The 20,601-nt window shown below is 39.6% G+C and overlaps 1 protein-coding gene across 1 annotated transcript in view; it reads left to right on the forward strand.

Moving 5' to 3' along the window:
- The window catches only part of LCLAT1 (lysocardiolipin acyltransferase 1), a 102,848-nt gene that overhangs the window by 26,516 nt on the left and 55,731 nt on the right, over positions 1 to 20,601 (forward strand). The window contains exons 2-3 of the mRNA XM_026048065.1: positions 10,313 to 10,481; positions 13,136 to 13,334. Coding sequence (XP_025903850.1) covers positions 10,317 to 10,481; positions 13,136 to 13,334 — 364 coding nt within the window. The 5' untranslated portion in view covers positions 10,313 to 10,316. The remainder of the gene's footprint in view (positions 1 to 10,312; positions 10,482 to 13,135; positions 13,335 to 20,601) is intronic.

The following is a 20,601-nucleotide window of genomic DNA, read 5'->3' on the forward strand; positions in this document are numbered from 1 at the left end:
CCAGGTCTCTGATTCTTGTGTTGCTTGATTTGCCATCACTGTTCTTGCTCCTGACCACCAAGATGGTGGGTTGTAGTCATAGCAAAGAAATGTTCAGTACTGCTCCTCTCAAYATAGATTAGCTTAGCTCTGTGTTCCATGCTCACAGGAAAAATCTCATCTAACTCTGGGACATAAGAATGTTTCTTGCTTGATTCTGTTTTTTTTTTTTTTAAATGCTGGGGTTTTGGGGCTCCACCATTTAACTGTGCTTGTGACCTTTTTCTTACCCTCAACAGGCCTTTCAGTATAACCAGAGGAGGACTCATTTCTGCCTCATCTGTCTTGGGGTCATATTGTTTGGGTGGAAACTGTCTCATTACAGTTCCCTGTCCCATTACAATACTCCCTGGTCATTTGGGAGTATTGAGAGTTTCAGCAGCATATGCAGGGGAAGGAACAGGAAGAAAGGGAAGCAGAAAATATCATGAAGGTCTGTTTTTGATAAGTCCATAATTCATAATTTCCCCAATAAAAACTYTAATCTCTGTGCTCATTGCAACGAGCTCTGTAAAAGCATTTCAGCAGCTGTTAAAAAGAATTGTGATTGCATTTGTAAATTCCACTGCAGACTCAACAGGARAGATGCACAGGCTCTCTCATGTGTATCCTCTACCAGCTGCTCAGGKTTCTTCAGTTATTAATGAGCTTATTGTACAACTTGAATATAAACTCTTTTAGCTTCTGTTTCTGTGATATTAGTATGGTAATCAAAAATAGCAGATCCTTTTCAGATTTTTTTTTTGTATGATCTTTCCAAAGAAAGGTTAGGGCATTTAGTGAAGAGGAGAAACACAGGCTAGGGTATGTTCCCACTTGGAAATAACTGAGAGATGATAGATCTTCCTGTAARTGAAACTCCTGCAGAAAAAGTAAGCCATCATAATGAATTTTTGGGTCATTAGCTCCAAGTCTGTCTAGCTCGTATCTAACTCAAAAAAGAAAAAAAGAAAAGCTAAATACAGCTGATACTAAACATGTTTCATGACTAGAGAAACTGCTATGAAAAGAGATTTCTGATTTAGGTATTTCTGGTAGCATGATCTGCACTGCCTGATCTCCACAAATATCTTCCTTTTTTGGATATGATCTATGTAGTGAAAAGATTAAGTCACTGCTTYTCATCTGTTTCTTCCTTTCCTTTTTATTCTAAGGAGAGAGGGAATACCAAAATCTAACTTTCTCAAGCAAGACGTGACAGGGTAGACTTAGGCTCTAGGCTTCYACATGAACATCTTGGTGTAGCTCTGGGTATTCTGCATCTTCTGGCTCCCCACCCTTAAGATACGATTGGCATAGTTCCCTCAACCACCCAGCCAGTGTTTTGATGCGTGTCTTGTTGTCTTTTAAAAGCTACTCCGTCCTTTTGACCCTTTTGTGTACAACTTTGCAGCTTTTGAGGTGCTTGCATGTGGTTATGTCTTCTACTTATGAGCTCCCAACCTCAGCAGGAATAACTACCCCTGACTGGCAGGTATCACTTGCTCTGTCACTGCGTCCTGAGCCTGTGTTGGGAGTTTTTTGTCTGAGGAACTTGTGCAGCTTTCCTGCTGTCCCCTCTTTCTTTCCTGACAGCTCTTGTTAGGCTAGAAGAATGTGTCCATGTGGAAAATCTAGTAGTCCGCGAATAGTGGAACGTTTCTCTGATTTACTGTTCTGTCATAATTTCATGAATACTTTAGATTGCTTAGCATGTATATCTGCCTCAGTGTTTCTGTTTAATGGATTTGTGACTTAGTGTTTTTGCAGCTGATTTAAAACTGATCCTCGTGGTTACATTGTCTTGGTCTTTCTGATGGGAAATATAATTCCTATTAACACACTTTTAATTTTTTTATGAGTTCCTTTCAATTCTGGCAAAGTTGATTTGGAACAGAAGCTCAGTTTCTAATGAGCTATTATTTTACATAATGTAAAGCTGAAAGTCTTAGTCTTAGATGTTGCTTTATTCCATTTGTATTTTGSAGGCTTTGTGAAGTGTTGCACAAAAACTGGCAGATAACTTTTGCTGTGGCTTCAGCATTCAATTACTTTCCATAGCTTGTTATTGTAGTAGCTTGTTATAGGATAAAATGACCTTGCTAAATGTGCATGCAAAATACCTCTTTGTTCATTTGACAATTCCACTGGGCAGTTTGCATCTAAATGCAAAACATTTTACAAACAAGAATCAAATGGTAGCTCGCATCCTCYGATACCTCTGAGGGACCAAAAGCCTTTCAGCTGTAACAAGAAACACGAGTTGCTTAATTATAGAGCACCAGTGAAGCATTTTCTGGCTTTGAGAAYATTGAAAGTTTGAAGAAAAGCGTGTGTGCGTGTGGCAGAATGAGCCTCGGCAGCCCTGGAAGCAGCGGGAGCAGCCGCTGTGCCCGGCGGGATCCTGCCTCCTCCCACAGCGCCGCGGCCTCCCCTTGGAGCGGGGTGGGCAGAGGGGCTCCCCTCCCTGGCGTTTGCCGTGTAGGTAGCTTAAAAATAGCCAGATATGCTGCTAACTAATCCTATGGGTGAGCTGTGCAAGCTGGATGTGACATGTGTTCTCCACGCAGGCTGTGACAAGCACAGYGGAAGGTCACCTCGCTTTGCTCAGAGCTGAGGCCGGATTGTTGGGAAGTAGCGGCAGAGCGGCGGCCTCTTGTCGGTACCTCCTTGCTGGCCCTTGCATTTGGGGATGTTCCCTCTTCACCAAAGCGTAGGAGACCGAGGGCAGGATTTCATATCCAGAAGCGGATCAAATGCAGATAGTTTCCGCTGCTTCTAGTGGGAATGAAATCTTGGTGCCTTTTCTGTGGAACTGCTGCATTTTTCCTCCCTTGCTTCCAAGTCTGCCAGGTAACTGGTCTGTTCTTTCTACGGTGCTTACCTTGGAAAGCAGCCAGYCTGTAAGCATAGCCTACTCAAAAATTACAATTTATGTGGCTTTTAAGTTATTATAAACATGTAATATTTGCCAAAGTGTAAGTATGCTTCAAAGTGCTGTGTATCCCTGATAGAAAGGCAGCCCTGCAAAATTTCAAGTTCTCCAAAGTGTGGAATTTTCCAATTAAATGGCTAGAACATTTTTAAGGTTGTTTATAATTTTTTCTTTGATTTGTCTTGGGAATGTATTTGGAAAAAAAATGAAGCAATTACACAGACTCGAAGCTTTGGCAGACTTATGTGCAATTGATAGTAACAGTTTGTCTTTATTATAAAAATAGTGACATAAATTTGTCTGTGGGCAGTGCTGTCCATCTCTTATGTAAGTACTGTTTAGTCAGGATGACTTGCGGAGTAGAGAACTGAAGTCTCTAGGTTTTCTTTTCAGTCCTTTAACAATTTGAGGATTAGATACAATCCACGATGTGATTTTGCCATTTATTCCAGGTGGCTCCTCRCTGACTTTAGTGACTTTGTTGGGAGTTTTTAAGATGGGGCCTGCTGAAGGGGGCCCATATATGCTATTATATAGCATGTAAACAGCTCCTAAGAACAGGGAACAGTCCAATAATGTGAAACATCACACTGACCGACACAGTTACTGCTAGTTACAGTTATGCAGTTGGTGGCTCTTATAGCATAAAAGATAATTTGAAATAATAAAATGCCTTTGTGTGTTCTGTACAATGGTATACAGTAATRTTACTGTCCAGAATGAAAGGCTGCTATTGCCCTTCATTTTGTTGCATGCATTATAAGTGGAAAATGAGGGATGATTTGGGTTAACTTACCCTGTTTTAAAACTGAGGGAAAATTTGTAAAGGAATGCCACAGGCCCTGATCTCCCAATGAAATCTTACCCAAGTTGTGTGCCTGTCTTTTCTGCCTCTGAAACTCTGCTTTCAGGTCTCCCTCACTCCCTTTTTTGTTTTTAAAATTGTGCTCTTTAGAAAATCTGGCTAGTTCTGTCACTCTCTTGTTGCCCTAGTGATGGTTGGTGATTTTAATTACTTGTTCAGCAGGCTGTTTGAATTGGGTTTGTGGTTCTCTGTTCTGTCCCTTCTGTGATGTTAACCCAATGACAAAATTGTATCTTGATGGTAGAAGAGCCATTAAAAATCCCATTAATATGTCAGCACAGAGATATCTTGGAAATGGTGAATATAGCAATGGGTTTAGGAGTTTAGAAATTCACCATTTTCTTTAACAGCATGTTCAGTATCTGTCACAATGTGTATGAATAACTTGAGAAGATTTTACTGTTCCCAGGGAGTCATTTTTGGTTTGCTTCTTAATCCTGGAGATTCAAAATACTGTACTGAGCCTTGTTTTGTGTTTGACTTGCTGTTGCTTAGCACAAAATACCCAATTTTTGTTCCCCAACTGAGGATTTTATTGTTGAATAGATACTTCTGAAACTGTAAGTGCCCCCTGCAAGAATAACTGAACTAAAGTGTTTACATAGTCTGATGCAGAAAATAAAAGTCTTTGATTCATTGGTTTGTTTGTAATATCTCCAATTAGATAAAAGCTAAGAGTTTCATCTTGTGTTTTCGGACTTTTTCACTTGAATTTGTTATTTATCAAAGTTGGGCAGCTTGTTGCTCCCCTACAGGCTTTTAAAACCTGAGGACTTAGGGCTGACAGCTGCCAACCCCAAGTAGCTTTTTTTTGTACTGTAGCCCTGGCCTTAGAGCTAACTTGCAGGTTTTACATGCAGATTTTGCCTTATTTACATAATAAAATATATGCATAGCTGACCTCTCTTCCGTGTTTGTTGGAAGATCATAGTAGGTGGCACCCTTACCGAGTGCTGAAGGAGAATAAATTCTTTAGATATGTTCAGAATTTTCTTTTGGTAAGAGGTGGAGAAGATGAGGGGAGGACAAGAGCAGTTCCTCATCTGCTATACCTGTTTCTGAAGCCCTCTTGTCCAGGCCATGCATTTTACTGAGTGCATGATTTTAATGCAGCCTTGTGGGGCCACTGTAACTGGAGGCATGGTATAAAAATCAACTATATGCATGGAAAGCCTTGAAGCAGCTATTGGAAATTACTTGTGTGTGTGTGTGTGTGTAACATATATATAATCACGAATGAGATAACTTTTGGTAGAAAAAGCTCTGTCCTTGCACAGTTCTTGCTGCAGCTGCTCAATTTGTCAATTATACTAGATTTTCTGAATACAGGGAAGAATCAAAACAAGCTACTTCCCATAAATCATTTTTTTTTTCAGGAAGCAGCTGTAGCTGTTTCATGACACCATCTTCCAAATGATTTTAAATACCCTACCTGATGTTCTTATTCAAGGTTTATTGGTCTAATGGTTGGCTGGAGCAGCAATGGAAAGAATAAAGGTAAACAGGAGCGAAAAACTATCAGACCAATTTGGTGTCTGTATCCTGAATTATCTGCTAGCTTGTAATGGCTCTGCTGCAAGGAATTTCAGCCAGGTTTTTACATTTGGAAAGACGCAATTACTTGGAAGAGCAAATTAAATATTCTGTTAAATCTTTGGTTGAATTATAATAGTCAGATTAAGTCTTGGCAAATCAAAGAGATAATAAATTGTAAGATGCAGCAGTAATTGTATTTTTTTTTGGTATTATTTACGGAAATTGCTCATTAAGTATTGTACTCTTTATTTTGTGCATGTGTAAGCTGATATCCGTTCTGCTGCTGGGGAGGGTCAGGGTTGATGATGGAGATAATTATCTTTTATTGTCCTTTCCTAGTCTCTTCATGAAACATGCTTTAAATCTGCAGGCTTTTAAAYGCAAGAACTGAATAAAAGGGAAGGAATTTTAATGGTTAATTGTGTGTTCCTTCATGTGTATTTTCTGTGGCAGTGATCTGTGCCCTGGTTGTAGACTCCTTAAAATATTGAAGCACCCAAGAGAAGGATGAGAAGTAAAATGTGGTTTAAAAAGTGGTAACTGTGGAAACTGTCAGGGCTTCTTGCCTGTTTTTTAGGGGCTACTGATTAGAGTGGGTTATCTCTGTGATCAATAATTCAGCTACTTCTCAGAGCCTCCTGTGCAAGTTCTGCTCTTTTTGCTGAGAGACATGTGAGAAATAGCATGGCCACAGAGGTGAAGTGAGCTGAAGATCTTGAAAGACAATAGAGTTATCTATTAGTTTGGTGCAGGTAATTTTCTTTGTGAAATATGCTGGTGTGTATAAACCAGCTTTGAGTGCTTTGAGCACTACTGTTGGTAGAACTCACCTTTGAGGTTTTTCTTATAYATTAACCCCACCATCACCACCCAAATTAAAGGAGAAAAAAACAGCACATAAACAGCAAGGCCTAGTAGTTTGTTGGACTTGAGACCTTCTGCTGGGATGTGTCATTTCACTGAGACTTGGTCTTCAGCTGTTTTGTCACTCTGCTCATGAGTTTGCTGCTTGCTGAGACCCCTTGTGGTTTGCCTTCCAAGCTGGTAAGGACCGTCCAGCTGCCAGTTCTTGTGTCTGGACAATCCTTTTTTTTTTTTTTCCTTTTTTACTTATTTTTACTTCTTCTGCGAGCCTTAAAAACGAGTGATCAAGTAAGTTGGGCTTGATTGTGTTTCATGCACACCTGGGAAGTTGGAGGTCTCTGTTCCCATCTTGACCACCTCCTTGAAGAAGTCCAGTTCAGTTCAACCAGTGCAAAGGTTTTGAAAAATTGATGTGCAAATTGAATCCTTGATCTTGGAATTGATTTCTCAGAATGCGAAGTTGCCTGAGGGACTGGAATTTCCAGCTCGCCTCTAATTCCTCGTGCTTAGAGCAGTCGGAGAGCTAAATTGGCAAGTCAGTTTGCACTTAACTGCCGGCTTTCTTTGGAAAACCGTTAGAGAAAAGACATAATTGGTTCTCTGTGTGATTTTCTGCTCCATTTTAATTGAAAATAACATTTACCTTTTCCACTGGCAATTGACTAAAACAGAATTAGACTAAATCCCTAGTATTCCCTATTCAGTTTATGAAGACTAATGAACCTGCAGTTTCATTGCTTGTGGCTATTGAATGCAAATGTACAGACCAATAATAATACAATGTTGTTTTATTGGCACTGAAGAGTATTTCTTTCTTTTTCTTTTTTTAAGTGATATGATTAAAAACTGATTTGGTGGCTGCATAATACTTAAGTCTCTGTAGTTGTCAGGCAGCTGACTCTGCTGTCAAATAATATTGCTTAATTTCAGAGCTTAAATCTTGTTTTACAATGCTCTAAGAAGGCACGTTAACCAGAATATGTTTCTACAAGAGCTCTGAAATACCAGGAGCTCTCAAGGAAATGTGAATTATTTGGCGAGTCTTCCCTGTGAAACTTCTAGGCCTTGAATTTTAGAGGTAGAAGATGCTTTTTATTTTTCATCAGACTTATTTTGAATCCTTTGCACACTTCCAAGCCATTGAAAAAGTCATATGAAAAACTAATTTTGTGCAGAAAACAGGCTTCTTGTAGACACTATTTAAAAGTTTTGAAAATATCACAGAATCACAGATCATCATGTCATCATAACAAGTCATGGTTTATCTGTCATTCCTGCTGTACCTTGAAGGAAAAGATGGGAAATGATCAGCAAAACAAGCCAAAATCTGATCATAGGAATATCTCATCTGATCACAGGATACCTCTGCAAAACTATGCAAAAACTTTGCTTAAGCATTGAAACAACTTCTAGAGAAGATTCTAATAAAGATGAAGCTTACAAAAATGCAACTGTTTTGGAAAATAATTTGTCCCGTCGTAGCCAAGAATTTTTAAAATTAACTGAAATGTAAAACAAAAATTATATTTTAAGAATTACTGTTTCCTGTTACCTGGAGACAGAAAATGTTTTCCTTCTGCTATGGCAACCAGAGCATGTGGCTGTACAGTACCCCAATAACTTGGAGTTCTGCCACAAAACAGATGAAAAACTGCAAGCCCGGTCCGAGGGTGCTCTTTTTCTAACGATTTGCAGCTCTGAACCTGAGTCATAAAATTGTGACCATCTCCTCAGAGCACTGGCCTACCCAGCGGGTGGAAAAGGGACTTTAACAACACATGAAAGCCTCTAGAGATGCTAAATCCAGTGTTGAGTGATTGCAGCAATAGGAAGAGGTGGCTGTCAACAGCAATAAAGGAATAGTGTTGAACTTGGAAAACACTTAGGTTCTGTTGCTCCCTGTCCAATCCTCTAATTCATTTCTTATGCATCTCCTCTTTCAGATGAATCAGCTCCGGCTTCTCTCTGCCTTCACATTTTTCACATTTGTTTTAGATCATTTTGTAAGTTCCTATTAACTCCACCTTTCCCACCAGGGTCAGTTAGTTGTTGTTTATCCTGCTTTGAAGCTCCCCACACAGCCAGTTTGCAGCGCTCTGTAGGGACTCGGAATGACCAGAGTATCTGTGCTTCTGGATACATCCGTGTGTGAAGATGTGCATGCRTATATGCTTATGCAGAGAGCAATAAGCAAAATATATGGGATGTGTCACACTTTAAAGTTGAGACTGTGAGGATAGATGGCATCGATTAAAAGCTGTCTTGAGTGTCATTGGTGTCTCAATATAAACACTGTGACATTTAACCCATCAGAATGTAGTATGACGTACATATGAATATATGGTAGTCTTAAAATGCTTCTTTTTTTTTGAGTGCAGGCTGAAAAAGAGAGACTTCTGAAGTTCAGAATCTTGGSTATAGGTCAGATACCTCCACTGAGGTGAGGGGAAGAAACCTTTCCAAGATGGTCTCCCATAGAATAACACAGATTTTTTTTTTTTCCCTCTTCTTTTTGTTTTTGTCCTTCTCTGACATTTTACACTTTTATTCTGCTACCTTTAAGATTCTCCCCAAAGATCCCTGGAAGTGTTAGAATTGATCCTATGCRGTGTGTGTTTGTGTGGCCAGTTGGTTACTTAGCTCCTGCTGCTGGCCAGAGAGAGAGGACACTTCACTACAGGATGTAAAGATGTAAATAATATATATTTGTTTGGATTCAAACCTGGTTGCCTTAAAACCTTTCTGGTATAACTGCCAACAGGCTTTTGCTGTTAGTGCTTTTTTTTTTTTTTTTTTTTATTGCTATGCTGGAGAATACAGGCTAAAGAGTTCTCTATATCCTTACATCAGAGAGGAGAAAAAAAAGTGGCCTCTTGCCCTTTCTCTAAATATGTGTGGTCTAGAATATTGCTGAAACCTAGAAGTATATCCAAATGGAGCTGCTTTCCTGTTACATGTCAGCCTGCAGTAGCAAGGTCACGTGCTGGCGACGCTGCTGCCGCCGCCGTGTCTTGGCTTGTGCATACTTTGCTGCCCGACCTTTCGCTGCTATGGACTGGGACACAAACACCCACTTGAGATAAATCGTGCATGTTACAGTACACAAGACTTAGTGGATTACTTTTCCATTGCTCATTTTAAAATTAAAAACACCAGCTTCCTGTTTTTCTTGCCCTCAAGTCCTGTCCATCTTAGCTCTTATAATTTCTAAAATAGCCTGTCAAAGAGGAATTCAGTGAAGTGACTGAAAAGTGACTTCTACTGAACATTTGATTTTATAAACAATTGGTTGAGACCTAAATAGCAGGAAACAGTCTATTTTTAGGCTGTCATTTAGAGAATTGATATTTCCATATTTGCTTTGTCATAGCTGGTAGTAGTCGCTAAATTGTAAAAGCTTGTAGCCATTACAGATGCTTGAAGGATTGCTAGGAGTCTTCTGCCATAAGGCATTAAGAAGCTGTTTGCTTTGTACATTTTAATTTATAACGAGGAAGTGTAGCTGATACTACAGACACTGAAATATTTCAAGTCTAGACCACTGTCTTAAAAAAACAAAGGCTGGATTTTGATGGAATCCACTGGAAAACAACTGATAAGGGCAGTTGAAGTACAACAGAGTTCAAAAAGCCTCAAATTCTCCGAGGCAGAGTGAGCTGGGAAGTTTGTGAAGCAGAGTTTCTTACCATCAGAGAATGTCACCGTTAGCAAAGTCAGAGATTATGGATGAAGAGTTCAGTGTTGGAAGCACGCTCATGTAGCTCTCTGTAGCTTTGTGCTATAAAAATAGCTTATTGAAGATTGTAGAATAGAACTACACATTGTAATAAGTGACGGAAATTATGATGTAACGGGTACATTTATGACCCCTTAAATGTCCTAATATGCCTTTCAAATTATTGTGCTTATATAGCTGTTCTCTAACTGCTGCTTGGGAAGGTGGAATATTTTGCTTATTTTTTACTGTCTTCATGCACTGGTAACCATGTGGAAAAAGGAAATATATTACTTTCAGCTGAACCTGTGGATTTGAAGATTTCTGTAATTACTTGTGACTTACCTCTATCTAACATAATGCCAACTTTCTTTTCCAGAGCCATGGTGTCATGGAAAGGGATATACTTTCTACTTGCACTATTCCTGGGAAGCTTTTTCGGAAGCATCTTCATGCTCAGTCCTTTTCTACCTTTGATGGTTATCTCACCAGCCTGGTATCGCCGGGTCACYGACTGCGTTGTGGCCACTTGGCTCACACTCCCAGTGGTAAGTTGCCATCTGAACAAAGGTAACTCTTAATTAGCTGAGGCCTTAGTTCACTTACTAACACTTAGGATTGCTAAACACTTAGGATTAAATATAAATATATATATTTATATGTATAAATGCTTTTTGAGTAGACTCTGACGTTCTTGCTTTCAGTGGAGACTTTCAACTTCAGTGTTGCCTGTGTACTGTTCTGCAGCCCTCCTTTGCTCCCACAATTTAATTTGTGTTAGCTAATGCCACATCTTGATCAGCATTTCTAAGGCCTCTCTATGACAACTCCCTCCAGGGTCAGTTGGATGCTGATGAGTGGGGGTGAAGCACTAGTAAATAAGAATTGTGGGTTTTGAATTTTTCTTTTCTTCTTTATTTTTTTATAGCAGACTTTGTCTCTTTATAGCAGAGTTGTCTGACAAACTCCTTTTTCCTGTGCTTCATCCTTCTAATTAAGAAAATTATTCACTGTCTGGTATGTTGTTGCTGACCTTTGCTGTTCTCTTGCTTAACCCTCTTAGAATTTAGTCCTTGTAGTTGAATTAGAGACATGATTTCAGGACAAGAAGAGCTTCCTGTAGAGGTGAAGCTTTTCCCTGAACAGTTGCTCAAGAAGATTGTTATGAATAGAATCTACTTGTCTCTTCACTGTATGCCACTAAAAATGAAGASACTTTCTTCCTGTAGGTCTTTTAGATTTCTCTTTTGTTCTCTATTAAAATGCTGTACTGCTGCTCAGAAATATGTACCTTCTGATATATCAAAAAGTTTTGTTTTTCTCTGCGTTAAAGGGATCTGAGCTGTTTCATGCTTTGGGTTAATTACCTACAAATAATTACCTACAAAGAGAATATAGGGATTGTTATTTCTTGCCATAATAAAATTTAGCTGAGTACTGACAGTGTCCAAAGTGACCTTTCCTCTGTTTTGTCTTTTTTTTTTTTTTTTCAATTGGCAACTCCTGAAAATGGGATACTGGCCTTTTATTTGATTAGCTGCCTGGCTTTATAACTTCGGATTATTACAACTACTTTTTGGTAACTTTGGCAATCTGAAAGTTTGATTTCAGTCTCTACTGGGACTAAACCAAAATATCTGAATATATTTTATCTGGAAAAAAAAAAGTTCATCTTAAAAGAAACACAGTGTTTTAGGTTAAAAAAAAAAAAAAAAARMAWCTTTGTATGTTTTCAACCAATCTTTCTTGGTCTCAGACTTTTTCTGAGTTGGTTTTCCATCCTGACAACTCCAGTCTTGGGCAGAAAAAGCAGGGACCTGTGTCTCCAGTGGACAAATTAATGTGCAGCAATTGAACTCCCAGTAAGGGAGCTGTGCCTTTGTAAATTTAAGAAACTTCSATCTTCCTCACTCCTGTCCCCCATGTTATTTCCTGTTTATCAGGGTCAGAAAGATGGGGTTAATAGCTGGTTCCTTAACTGCTTTAGTATATGATATTGTTTTTATCACTTAGGGTATGTGGACTAGGAGATCTGTTGACTGACATGCTTAAGTTGATATTAAAGATGCATTAAGATTCTTGGTAACCATCCAAAACCCAGCTGCATCTCTCTCTTCTGAAGTGAAGAAGAATCTCTTCCCTTTTGAGATATATGACCTGTTCTGGTTTTGCAGTGGTTCGTGGTTATTTTTGATGAGCTGCACTTTTGCCAGAATTAGAATGAGCTGGATTATTAATGGCATTAATATTTGACACATATGCTGCCTTTCATTTTGATATCTCAAATAATATGCAGTTATGGAACTGTCATTCCAATTTCATTGGTGATAGATTAAACTGAGAAACTTTTGGTTTTTAAGGTTTTGTGGCGCAGAGGTGGCAGAATGATCGGCAGAACAGAAAGTTCTTCTTCCTGGGGCTCCTTCTAAATGACTAGACTTTTTTCTGTACTTTCCTAGGGGGAGAAGGGAGAACAGAAGTTCATGGGGAAATGCTAAATGCTTAGATTTTCTGTTTCCAATAACTTTTTGGTCCTATATTGTTCTGTGCTAATGGCTTGGGCATAACAGTCATAACTTTAGGACCCTAAGTCATACCTAGGTGATTTCTGTTTCCTGGAATTTTGTCCCTTTCCACTGTTTTCTAGAGTAGGTATCAAATGGCACTACCATTTAGTTGTCTTGGGTGTGTTTTAGTGCTTCCCTCTCTCAGCTGCTCCTTCTGTATTTATATTCTAGCCCTTCTTGCAGGTAGAAGTTGAGCACAAACATGTTGACCCTTTGGACCCAGGCAGAGCAGCTTCCCACATCTTCCCAGCACTACTGATCCTGAGCAGTAGAGGGTTTGTGCAGCCGGGTTGTGTTTCCATAGTTTTAACCCGGCAAGTTACAATCCATCCTGATGATCTTATTTATATTTGTAGGTGATAGTGTTCTGGAAAAACTGGGGCAAGGTAAGTTTCATGCCAGATACTTTGGTCATAAAAAAGATTTTTAAGAAGGGCTATTTAATTGTTGTTTCCCCTCTCATTAAAGGAAACAGCTGACTCTTACTGTGGAAAAGAGGCATTTTTTATTAGCCAACAATGAGAAGTTTGTTCGCTAGTGACAATGTGTGTGAATAAATGAAATGATAGCATTGAAATTATTTTTTATTGCATCTCTTCTGGGARTAAATTCATTATACTTAAATATTATTCTAGGCTTTGCTGGAGATGGTATTCGGTGCCAAGGTGGTTGTCACTGGTGATGGATTTGTTCCTGGAGAAAGGAGTGTCATTATCATGAACCATCGCACACGAATGGACTGGATGTTCCTGTGGAACTGCCTGCTGCGATACAGCTACCTCAGACTTGAAAAAATCTGTCTCAAATCCAGTCTCAAAAGCATTCCAGGATTTGGTAGGTTGCTAAACCCTTCGATTGGAGAATATGTTAAAGAATTGCCTTGCCCAGCACTGTTTGTATCCTGTTAAATAACCTAGGTTTAAATACTCTTTAATTATTTTCCAAAAAATCTTATGTGAAACATATACAGCTTGTTGAGAAGTTTACCCATAAATCTTTCAGAGGACACCTGAACTAGACTGCGTGTTTAAATACATGATGTTATTGATTATAAAGCCATATATCTTCTTTAGTTACTGAAAGTATTTTTCCAAATTGTGAAAAAGAAGTTTAAAAGTTTAAAAGTTTAAAAGTTTAAAAGTCTTTTGGAAATCTTTTTCAGCCCTGGTCTTAGTGCTTTTTAACCCCTTGCTGCAAATGCTGTCATCAGACTTTTTTCATCATTACCCATTTTATACTATTGAGAATGCTGAGGGGCAGAAAAGAGAGGGAAAAAAAAAGCCCTGTAAACAATTCAAAGGTGATGGTTCATTTTAGTAATTGTAGTTTTAAACTGAACTTGATTACCAGAAATATTCTGTACAGAATATGAAGTAATCAGTATTTATAGTGATGTAGGTTGAGAACAGATCCGAGTTGCACATACTCAGAGAAACATTTTAGACAAGCCTAAAAATTGTCACGCATGGTTTCTGAATAGAGAGACAAACACATTTGATATAAAAGCATCTCTTTGCATTTTGTTTATCTCTTAGATTTATTTGCCRTTTTATATGAAACTAGCTTGGGCAGGATCTGCGTCAACTTCATGATGTTGAAAGAGTAACCTTATTTATGGTTCTCTTTTGTCAGGCCATTTATCTAAACAGATAATTTTGGCAGGATTCCATAAGAAGGAAYAGTCAGATTCTTCTGCTGTTGTTGCATTCACTTGCTTGGGGTTTTATTTCTCTAAATAAGAATTGCAAGGAAGTAAGGTATTTTTTTTGCTCATGTTCAAACCTTGTGGTCAGTTTTACTCGAACAAAGACCTTTCTTCTAGAGTTGCGCAAGATCAGAAAAGAGGTATTTAGGTAAATGTTTTATCTTCATAATGTAGCAAAGATGTTTTGGAATCTTCAAATCAGCTGCACGTGCAATTTTTAAAGAAGCTTTGGAAGATGAAATCTTAGGAGTATGGTCAGGAGGATTCATAGGTTAATCTGTTSTTAAGCAGCATATGTTTTTGTAACAACACACTCTTGTGTATACTTGGTTAGTATTTGCTTCAGAAGCTTGGGTAATATATGAATTCAGCAAAATTTTGCTCCTGCAGAGGAGTAGGGGGCTTTTTAGAAGCTAATCTCTTCCAATCCATGTTTCAGTGCATGAATTTAGCACATAACATAGATTTGAGTGGGATGGGTCAGGTTAATGTCACTGGCTTCTGCTGACTTTCATGCTCATGGTCTAAGATGGTGACCTAAGCCTCTAATGAAATTCTGGGTGCATACTCGGCATCATGGCCTGTGGAGGTGGCATAGGAGACATTTATTTCTGTTGTTTCTGTTACAGGATGGCAATTTCTGACAGTGAAGTGAGTGGATTCCTGAATCTGTAATGTTATACACTTCCGTAGTTATATATGCCAGATCCCAAAATATCCTTCAAATTATGTGGGATTTGGGTACTTAGATCACAGTGTCATGTGTTATAGTTTATTTTTAATAGCATGAGATTAACAATTTGCTAATTTCAGGAAAGGAGTTTGGCTAATCATGTCCTTAAGTCAGGCCATCATTTGGTGGTCTTAAAATTGTGAAGGATCAGCTTTTCTTCCACCACAGGATATCTAAAAAGAGGCTTTAGAAATACAAGCCTCTTTTTTTCAGCCAGCCTGCATCTGTGTGCCCGATCCTAGCAAAAATAAAATATTCTCTATAGCCTCGTGATAGGGGACAATCAGGAACCAAGACTCTAGGCTTAAATGAAGGGAACAGAGGAAAACTGGATTATGAATCCATCCCTGACAGTGTTCAAGAAACGTGTGATGTGACATGGTTTAGCAGGCAGGGTTGTTGGACCTGATCTTAAAGGCCTTTTTCAACTATTTGGATTATATGAAGTTTGGTGGGGCAGTAACATGGTAGGAAGTAGCGTCCAAAGAGGATTGCCCTGATCCCTTCCAGCAGGAAGAGTGGAATCCCTTCTAGTTGGCTCTACTGGCCCTCCAGTGGTATGTGATGGACCTTTAGTAGATCTTTGCAGGATTTGGTTGTGGTTTTAGGTAAAGACCTGAGGACTTTTTACCAATCTTTGTCCATTTGATAAACCTTTAGAGGCCAGAAGACAGTGAATAGAACAACTGCTCCATCATGTCTTTCAGTTTCAGACTTGCATGTACTTACCTGAATCACTTGTAGCAGATCAAATGCATGGGACTGTGGAAGTATTGACATGTTGGCTAAATGAAACTTCTAATAAACTTCTGCATAATGGTTAATCTTTCTTTGAGTTTGATAACAGATGAATTTACTGCCCTAATTTCTCAAATCTTTTAAAGATTATTTTTAAGTGTTTCATTTTAAAAGATGTATACTAAAAGCTTTATAATGCAGCCCTTTCATGTCCATGTTTCTGCAAACCTTGCAGGTATTAAGGGCTGTACCTCTGTTGTTGTGATTGCTCTCCCAGCTGTGTAAAAATAGGTCTGTAAGAGATTATATTGATCCATGTGGTATGGTAGGGAAAGGGCTGAAGTTSGAATGGAAATAGCTTCAGAGTCCCTGTTGACTGCTTTACAAGTGAAAAGTGTAAAGGTATAAGGCGATGTCTTGCAAATAGACACTTAATTTCAACATAGAAACAGAGAAAATCACAAGAGACAGTGTCTCCATGAGAAGCATTGAATCACTTACGTAGTTCTTAAGTTATTAATTCTTAGCATTCCAGCGTATCAAAAAGCTTTACATTGATCAAGGATGAGCCTTAAAAAGAAAAGAAAAAACAAAACAGATGATCCTTTCTTCCTGGAATCATAGCTTCAGCGTGAGGAATTGTGTGCCGGAGAATTGTCAAAAAGCTGTATTAAATTTCACTAATCTCAGTTTCAGAACTAAGCTTGCAACATTGCAGTGCAGCTTGCCAAAGTCRGAGCCGCCGGGGAGCCCCGCTCGGCTCCGCGGCTCTTGCTGCAGGTTCTCACGGGCCCTCGGCGGCTCCGGGGCCCTGCGGCAGGGTCGGCTTCCAGGAGAATTCCTCACGTCAGTGACGGCTTCCTGCGTAGTTGGGCTGGATGGGGCCTTTCTGAAGCACTTGTAATAGAGGTGTGCAGTTGTAGTCTCACCTGCTSTCCATTAAACATGAACAGCCTAGGAAGCAAGCCAGATTAACGTGCCATTGCGTTTGGCATGTGCTACAGAATGCAAACTGCTGTGTTAGGTACTGAGGAAAATACCCAGCAGTGTCTGACGTCCAGTCATCTAATGCCTAGAGTTACTTGCATCTTTCTTATTTTTCTTTTGAAGGTTTCTTTTCTAAAAGTGTTGTCTGTTCCCTGGAAAGAGCAATGTGTTTTAAAAATTGGCAATTTATCTGTATTTATTTTTTTATACAGACTTTTAATAACTGATAGACTTGCAGCAATACCAGGATTTTAGGGAAGTGGTTGAGAGTTTCTCAACACCTACTCCCTCCCTCTCCCCTCCAAGAAAAAAAAAAAAAAGAAACAAAACAATTTTTTTGGATTTAGTTTGAGACTTCTCAGAAGAAAGGAGAGGAAGATGCGGGAGGCTGACCAGAGGGATTAGCGTCAGTGTATGGCTGCCATGTGAGAAGATGTTCACACTGTGTTTGCCTAATGCAAATGGGAAAGATAAATAGCACAGCAGTTCAGTTTACAGATGCAAAGGAGGCAGGTGCTGCAAGCTCTGCTAGTGGACATGTGTTGTGGAAGACTGGCCGTTCTGGAGAAATCTCTCTGAATCTGCTGAAGTCCCGGAGTTAGGGCTGGAGCTGACTGGGAAGGGGGAGGGTGGGGAAGAACAAGCGAGGAAAGGGCAAGGTGCTGAAAGGTGAAAGGGGAGAGCAAGCCAGGCTGGCAAAACCAGGGGCCCTGGGAGCCAGGTTAGCCGAGCGAAGCCCCCAAACCCTCATCTTTGTGTTGGAGTTCCTGCAGCGCTCTCACACACAGGGCAGGGCAGGAGCTCGCGAGCTGCCTGAGGCATCTTCGTTCGCAGGGAAGCCGGGCGGAACAGCTCCAGTGATCCCACATCCGCCATGGACTACAAGCAGGCACGACTCGTGTGTGATGGATCAGCTGCCTTGACGTGCCGTGTTGCTAAGCCTGGAAAACGCTGCCCCTTCACTCCACTGGCACTGGGGTAAAGCAGCCGCGCGCTGCGGGGTGTCCGCCCACGCTTCCAGGGCCCAGGAGCTCTGCCACAGCCGCCTCCGCAGGCAGCGAGGGGATTGCTGCGACGGGAAGAGCTGATGGTCAGGTTAGACTTGGATCTGCGTTAAAATTCCCCTTGATAGGACATATTGGCTTAGAAATTAAAAGTGTAACCTCCTGAACTTTCCAGGATAGTGTGTGTCGCAAGGATCTCTGTTATGATAAAACAGGCTGCAAGGAGAGTTTTGAGGAGCTGTGACATTTTGTCKTCTAGCAATTCAATTATGAGCTGCCAGGCTTAATTACTGCGGGTTGTTATCCTGGGTGCTTTTTAAAGAGGAGGTTGAAAAACAGGCTCTGTGCGTAGTGGGAAGCACTGTTGCTCTCGTAGCATTTGGTGGGGAAGGCAGGAGTGCAAGACTCGCTTGAAAAGGGCCTTCAGCTCATTTTAAATATGTGTGTATGTGTGTTTTTAATGGAAAAATAGACCGTTTTCCAGCTTAGCCCATTTTGTTGGATTCTCCAGAGAGACACAGGCAGGCTTTCAGGTAGGTATCATTGGAATTCACTAAACTGTCCAAAAAAGTACATATTTATACACACCTACCTCCCATGAAAGGTTGCCTTATCCTCCCTGCGTTAAGACTCTCTCTGTCCTCCTTGCTTATCCAAAAGACACATCGAAAATGCAAGATGAGATGTCAGCTGTTCTCCTGCTTTAAAAATGACAGTCGGGAGGGGGACAGTGATTTTGTCCAAGCTCATATAGTGAGTAAAGCAGAACTGGGGCTGCTTACTTCTCAACTCCGCTTTTATCCCTGTGTTACACTCCATCTGTAGGGTTTACTCTGCTCTCACAGTCCCTGGTAAGGARAAGGTGCCCCTGAAGAGGAAGAATCTTAAACCGCCTTAAAATTCAGCATTCTTAAACTGTGTTAGTAACAAAACAGTTTAAGAGACCAAGCAGCAATGTTAAGGACTGCTTGTTCTTTTAAACTGTTTGGTTACTAATACAGTTTAAGTTTCACATAAATGGGAAAAGATGACTACTCTGTCTGGGTAAAAAGTAGAATATGCTGTGTACATATGTGTGTAGCCAAAAAACTTGATGTTTGGGTGACTGTAAAAGTAATTTAAAAAGCAGGTGCTGGTTAAAGTGGTGTTCTGGCTCTGAGGTGATGCACACTGGTGTCCAATAGACACCTCACAAGATCCCATCAGCTGCTTCACTTAAAAACCTAGGAGTGCTACTGTGTGGATCTGCATATGTGCAATTTTATTGCTCAGCTAGTTGTGTGGTTATTTGCTGAAGGAATGGAYCAGATTAGATAGTAATAGTTTGGTTCATTATAATCCTATTAACTGCACTGTTAGAGATGAGTATGGTTTAAAAAAAAAAAAAAGACATTAGTAGGGTGCAAAGACTGCCTTACAAGTTTATTTCAAGGAGCATTTGTTTAGTTATATGCCTAGTTTAAGTGCTTAAATAGTTGCATTAAATTTTAAAAATATTTTAAATGTTTTTTATTTTATTTGAGTAATAAGACGTAGTTTTATCCAGAATAAGCAGTAAAATGACCAATTTGAATTTTCAAAAATCTCTCTAGCACTCTCTGATGATCAAATCTCCAAGTGTGTACGTGGCAACTTTACCTCCTGTCATCATTTTTTTCRAACATCATTTCCTTTTCTACAAATCTTTAACATAAAGCCTGTTCAGCATTGCTTGCTAGTTGCTTTGTAACTGTTTTATGCAGTGAGGTGTTTTGGATAGTAAGATGTTAATAGACACAGTTTTCTTGTGTGCAGAGGGATGTGGCACTTCCAAGTGATTTCCCGTATGAAGTCCAGGCGTCTCTGTCACTGTTGCATCGAGAGCCCTGATCCGGACCGGGGCCCTGCTGGGGACAAGGACACAAAATAAAACCTTTATTTTTGGCCCTATAAATTTTTGGCATGAAAAAACAGTGACTAAAAAGGTAGAAGAAAAAGAGGGCAAAGGAAAAGAGGGAAAAGGAGGGCAAAGTCTAATAAAGAGATCTCATAGGCYTTTTAGCTTGCCACTTAGTTTTGTAGTTTGGAATCATTTATCTTTTTTTTAAGTGGTTTAATACAATTAGCTGTTCTGGTATTTCTAGAGGAAATACATAGTATCCTTTTTGGTGTATGCTTGCTTTCAGTATCAGTCATAATGTTTCTAGAATAGACTTTTTTTGAGAGTTGTATTTTATTCTGAGACACATAGAGAAATGTGTATAAAACTGTGATTAAAAAAAAAAAGAATGAAGGCTTTTTGCACAATTCATCTCTGTCTCCCTTCACTGCCACCTCCGTCCTTACTATTTGCTTACTCCCAAATTATCTTTGCAATGAAAACAAGCTAAAGAAATTTCAGCTTGAACTATCATTTTCTTTTAAAGTATTGTGGATCAGAGAAATACCAGTGCAAGGTTTTAGAGCTTAAAAAGCCCTATGCTTGCAAATGACAATTTTAATACAGTGCTGCAAAAATTCGAACTGCAGAGGTTGTAGTTTGCTGTATCCCCAAAGCAGCAAGGGAATTCTTATGTACATCACATTTCTTTAATTCAATAACAGACCTTCCCATTTTGTGCAAGTGCTGTGTCCTCTGTGTAGAATTTTGTCTTGATAAAGCCTTATTGAGGGGTGGAATGCCTGCTCATAATGCAAGTAAGTTTTAGTTGGGATATGAAAACACCTTCGTGATCTCTTCAGCTCCAAAGAGTCGAGTGGAAGGTGAGCATGGCTGGCTGTGCTATCCGAAAAGTTTGCTGATGACCATTTCCAAAATCTGAGCAAGAGCTGTACATGTGTGCTGTTTCAAGTAATGTTAGGCAGCAGAAGTGCCAGGTCTAGCAAGAAGACTGGAAGGAAATGCTGTTGCATTGCTATGATTCTAAAGAAATCCATCTATTCCTAATTACTGGT

Source organism: Nothoprocta perdicaria, unplaced genomic scaffold, assembly GCF_003342845.1.
Source record: "Nothoprocta perdicaria isolate Ctin4 unplaced genomic scaffold, notPer1 scaffold_51, whole genome shotgun sequence".
NCBI classification, from domain to species: domain Eukaryota; kingdom Metazoa; phylum Chordata; class Aves; order Tinamiformes; family Tinamidae; genus Nothoprocta; species Nothoprocta perdicaria.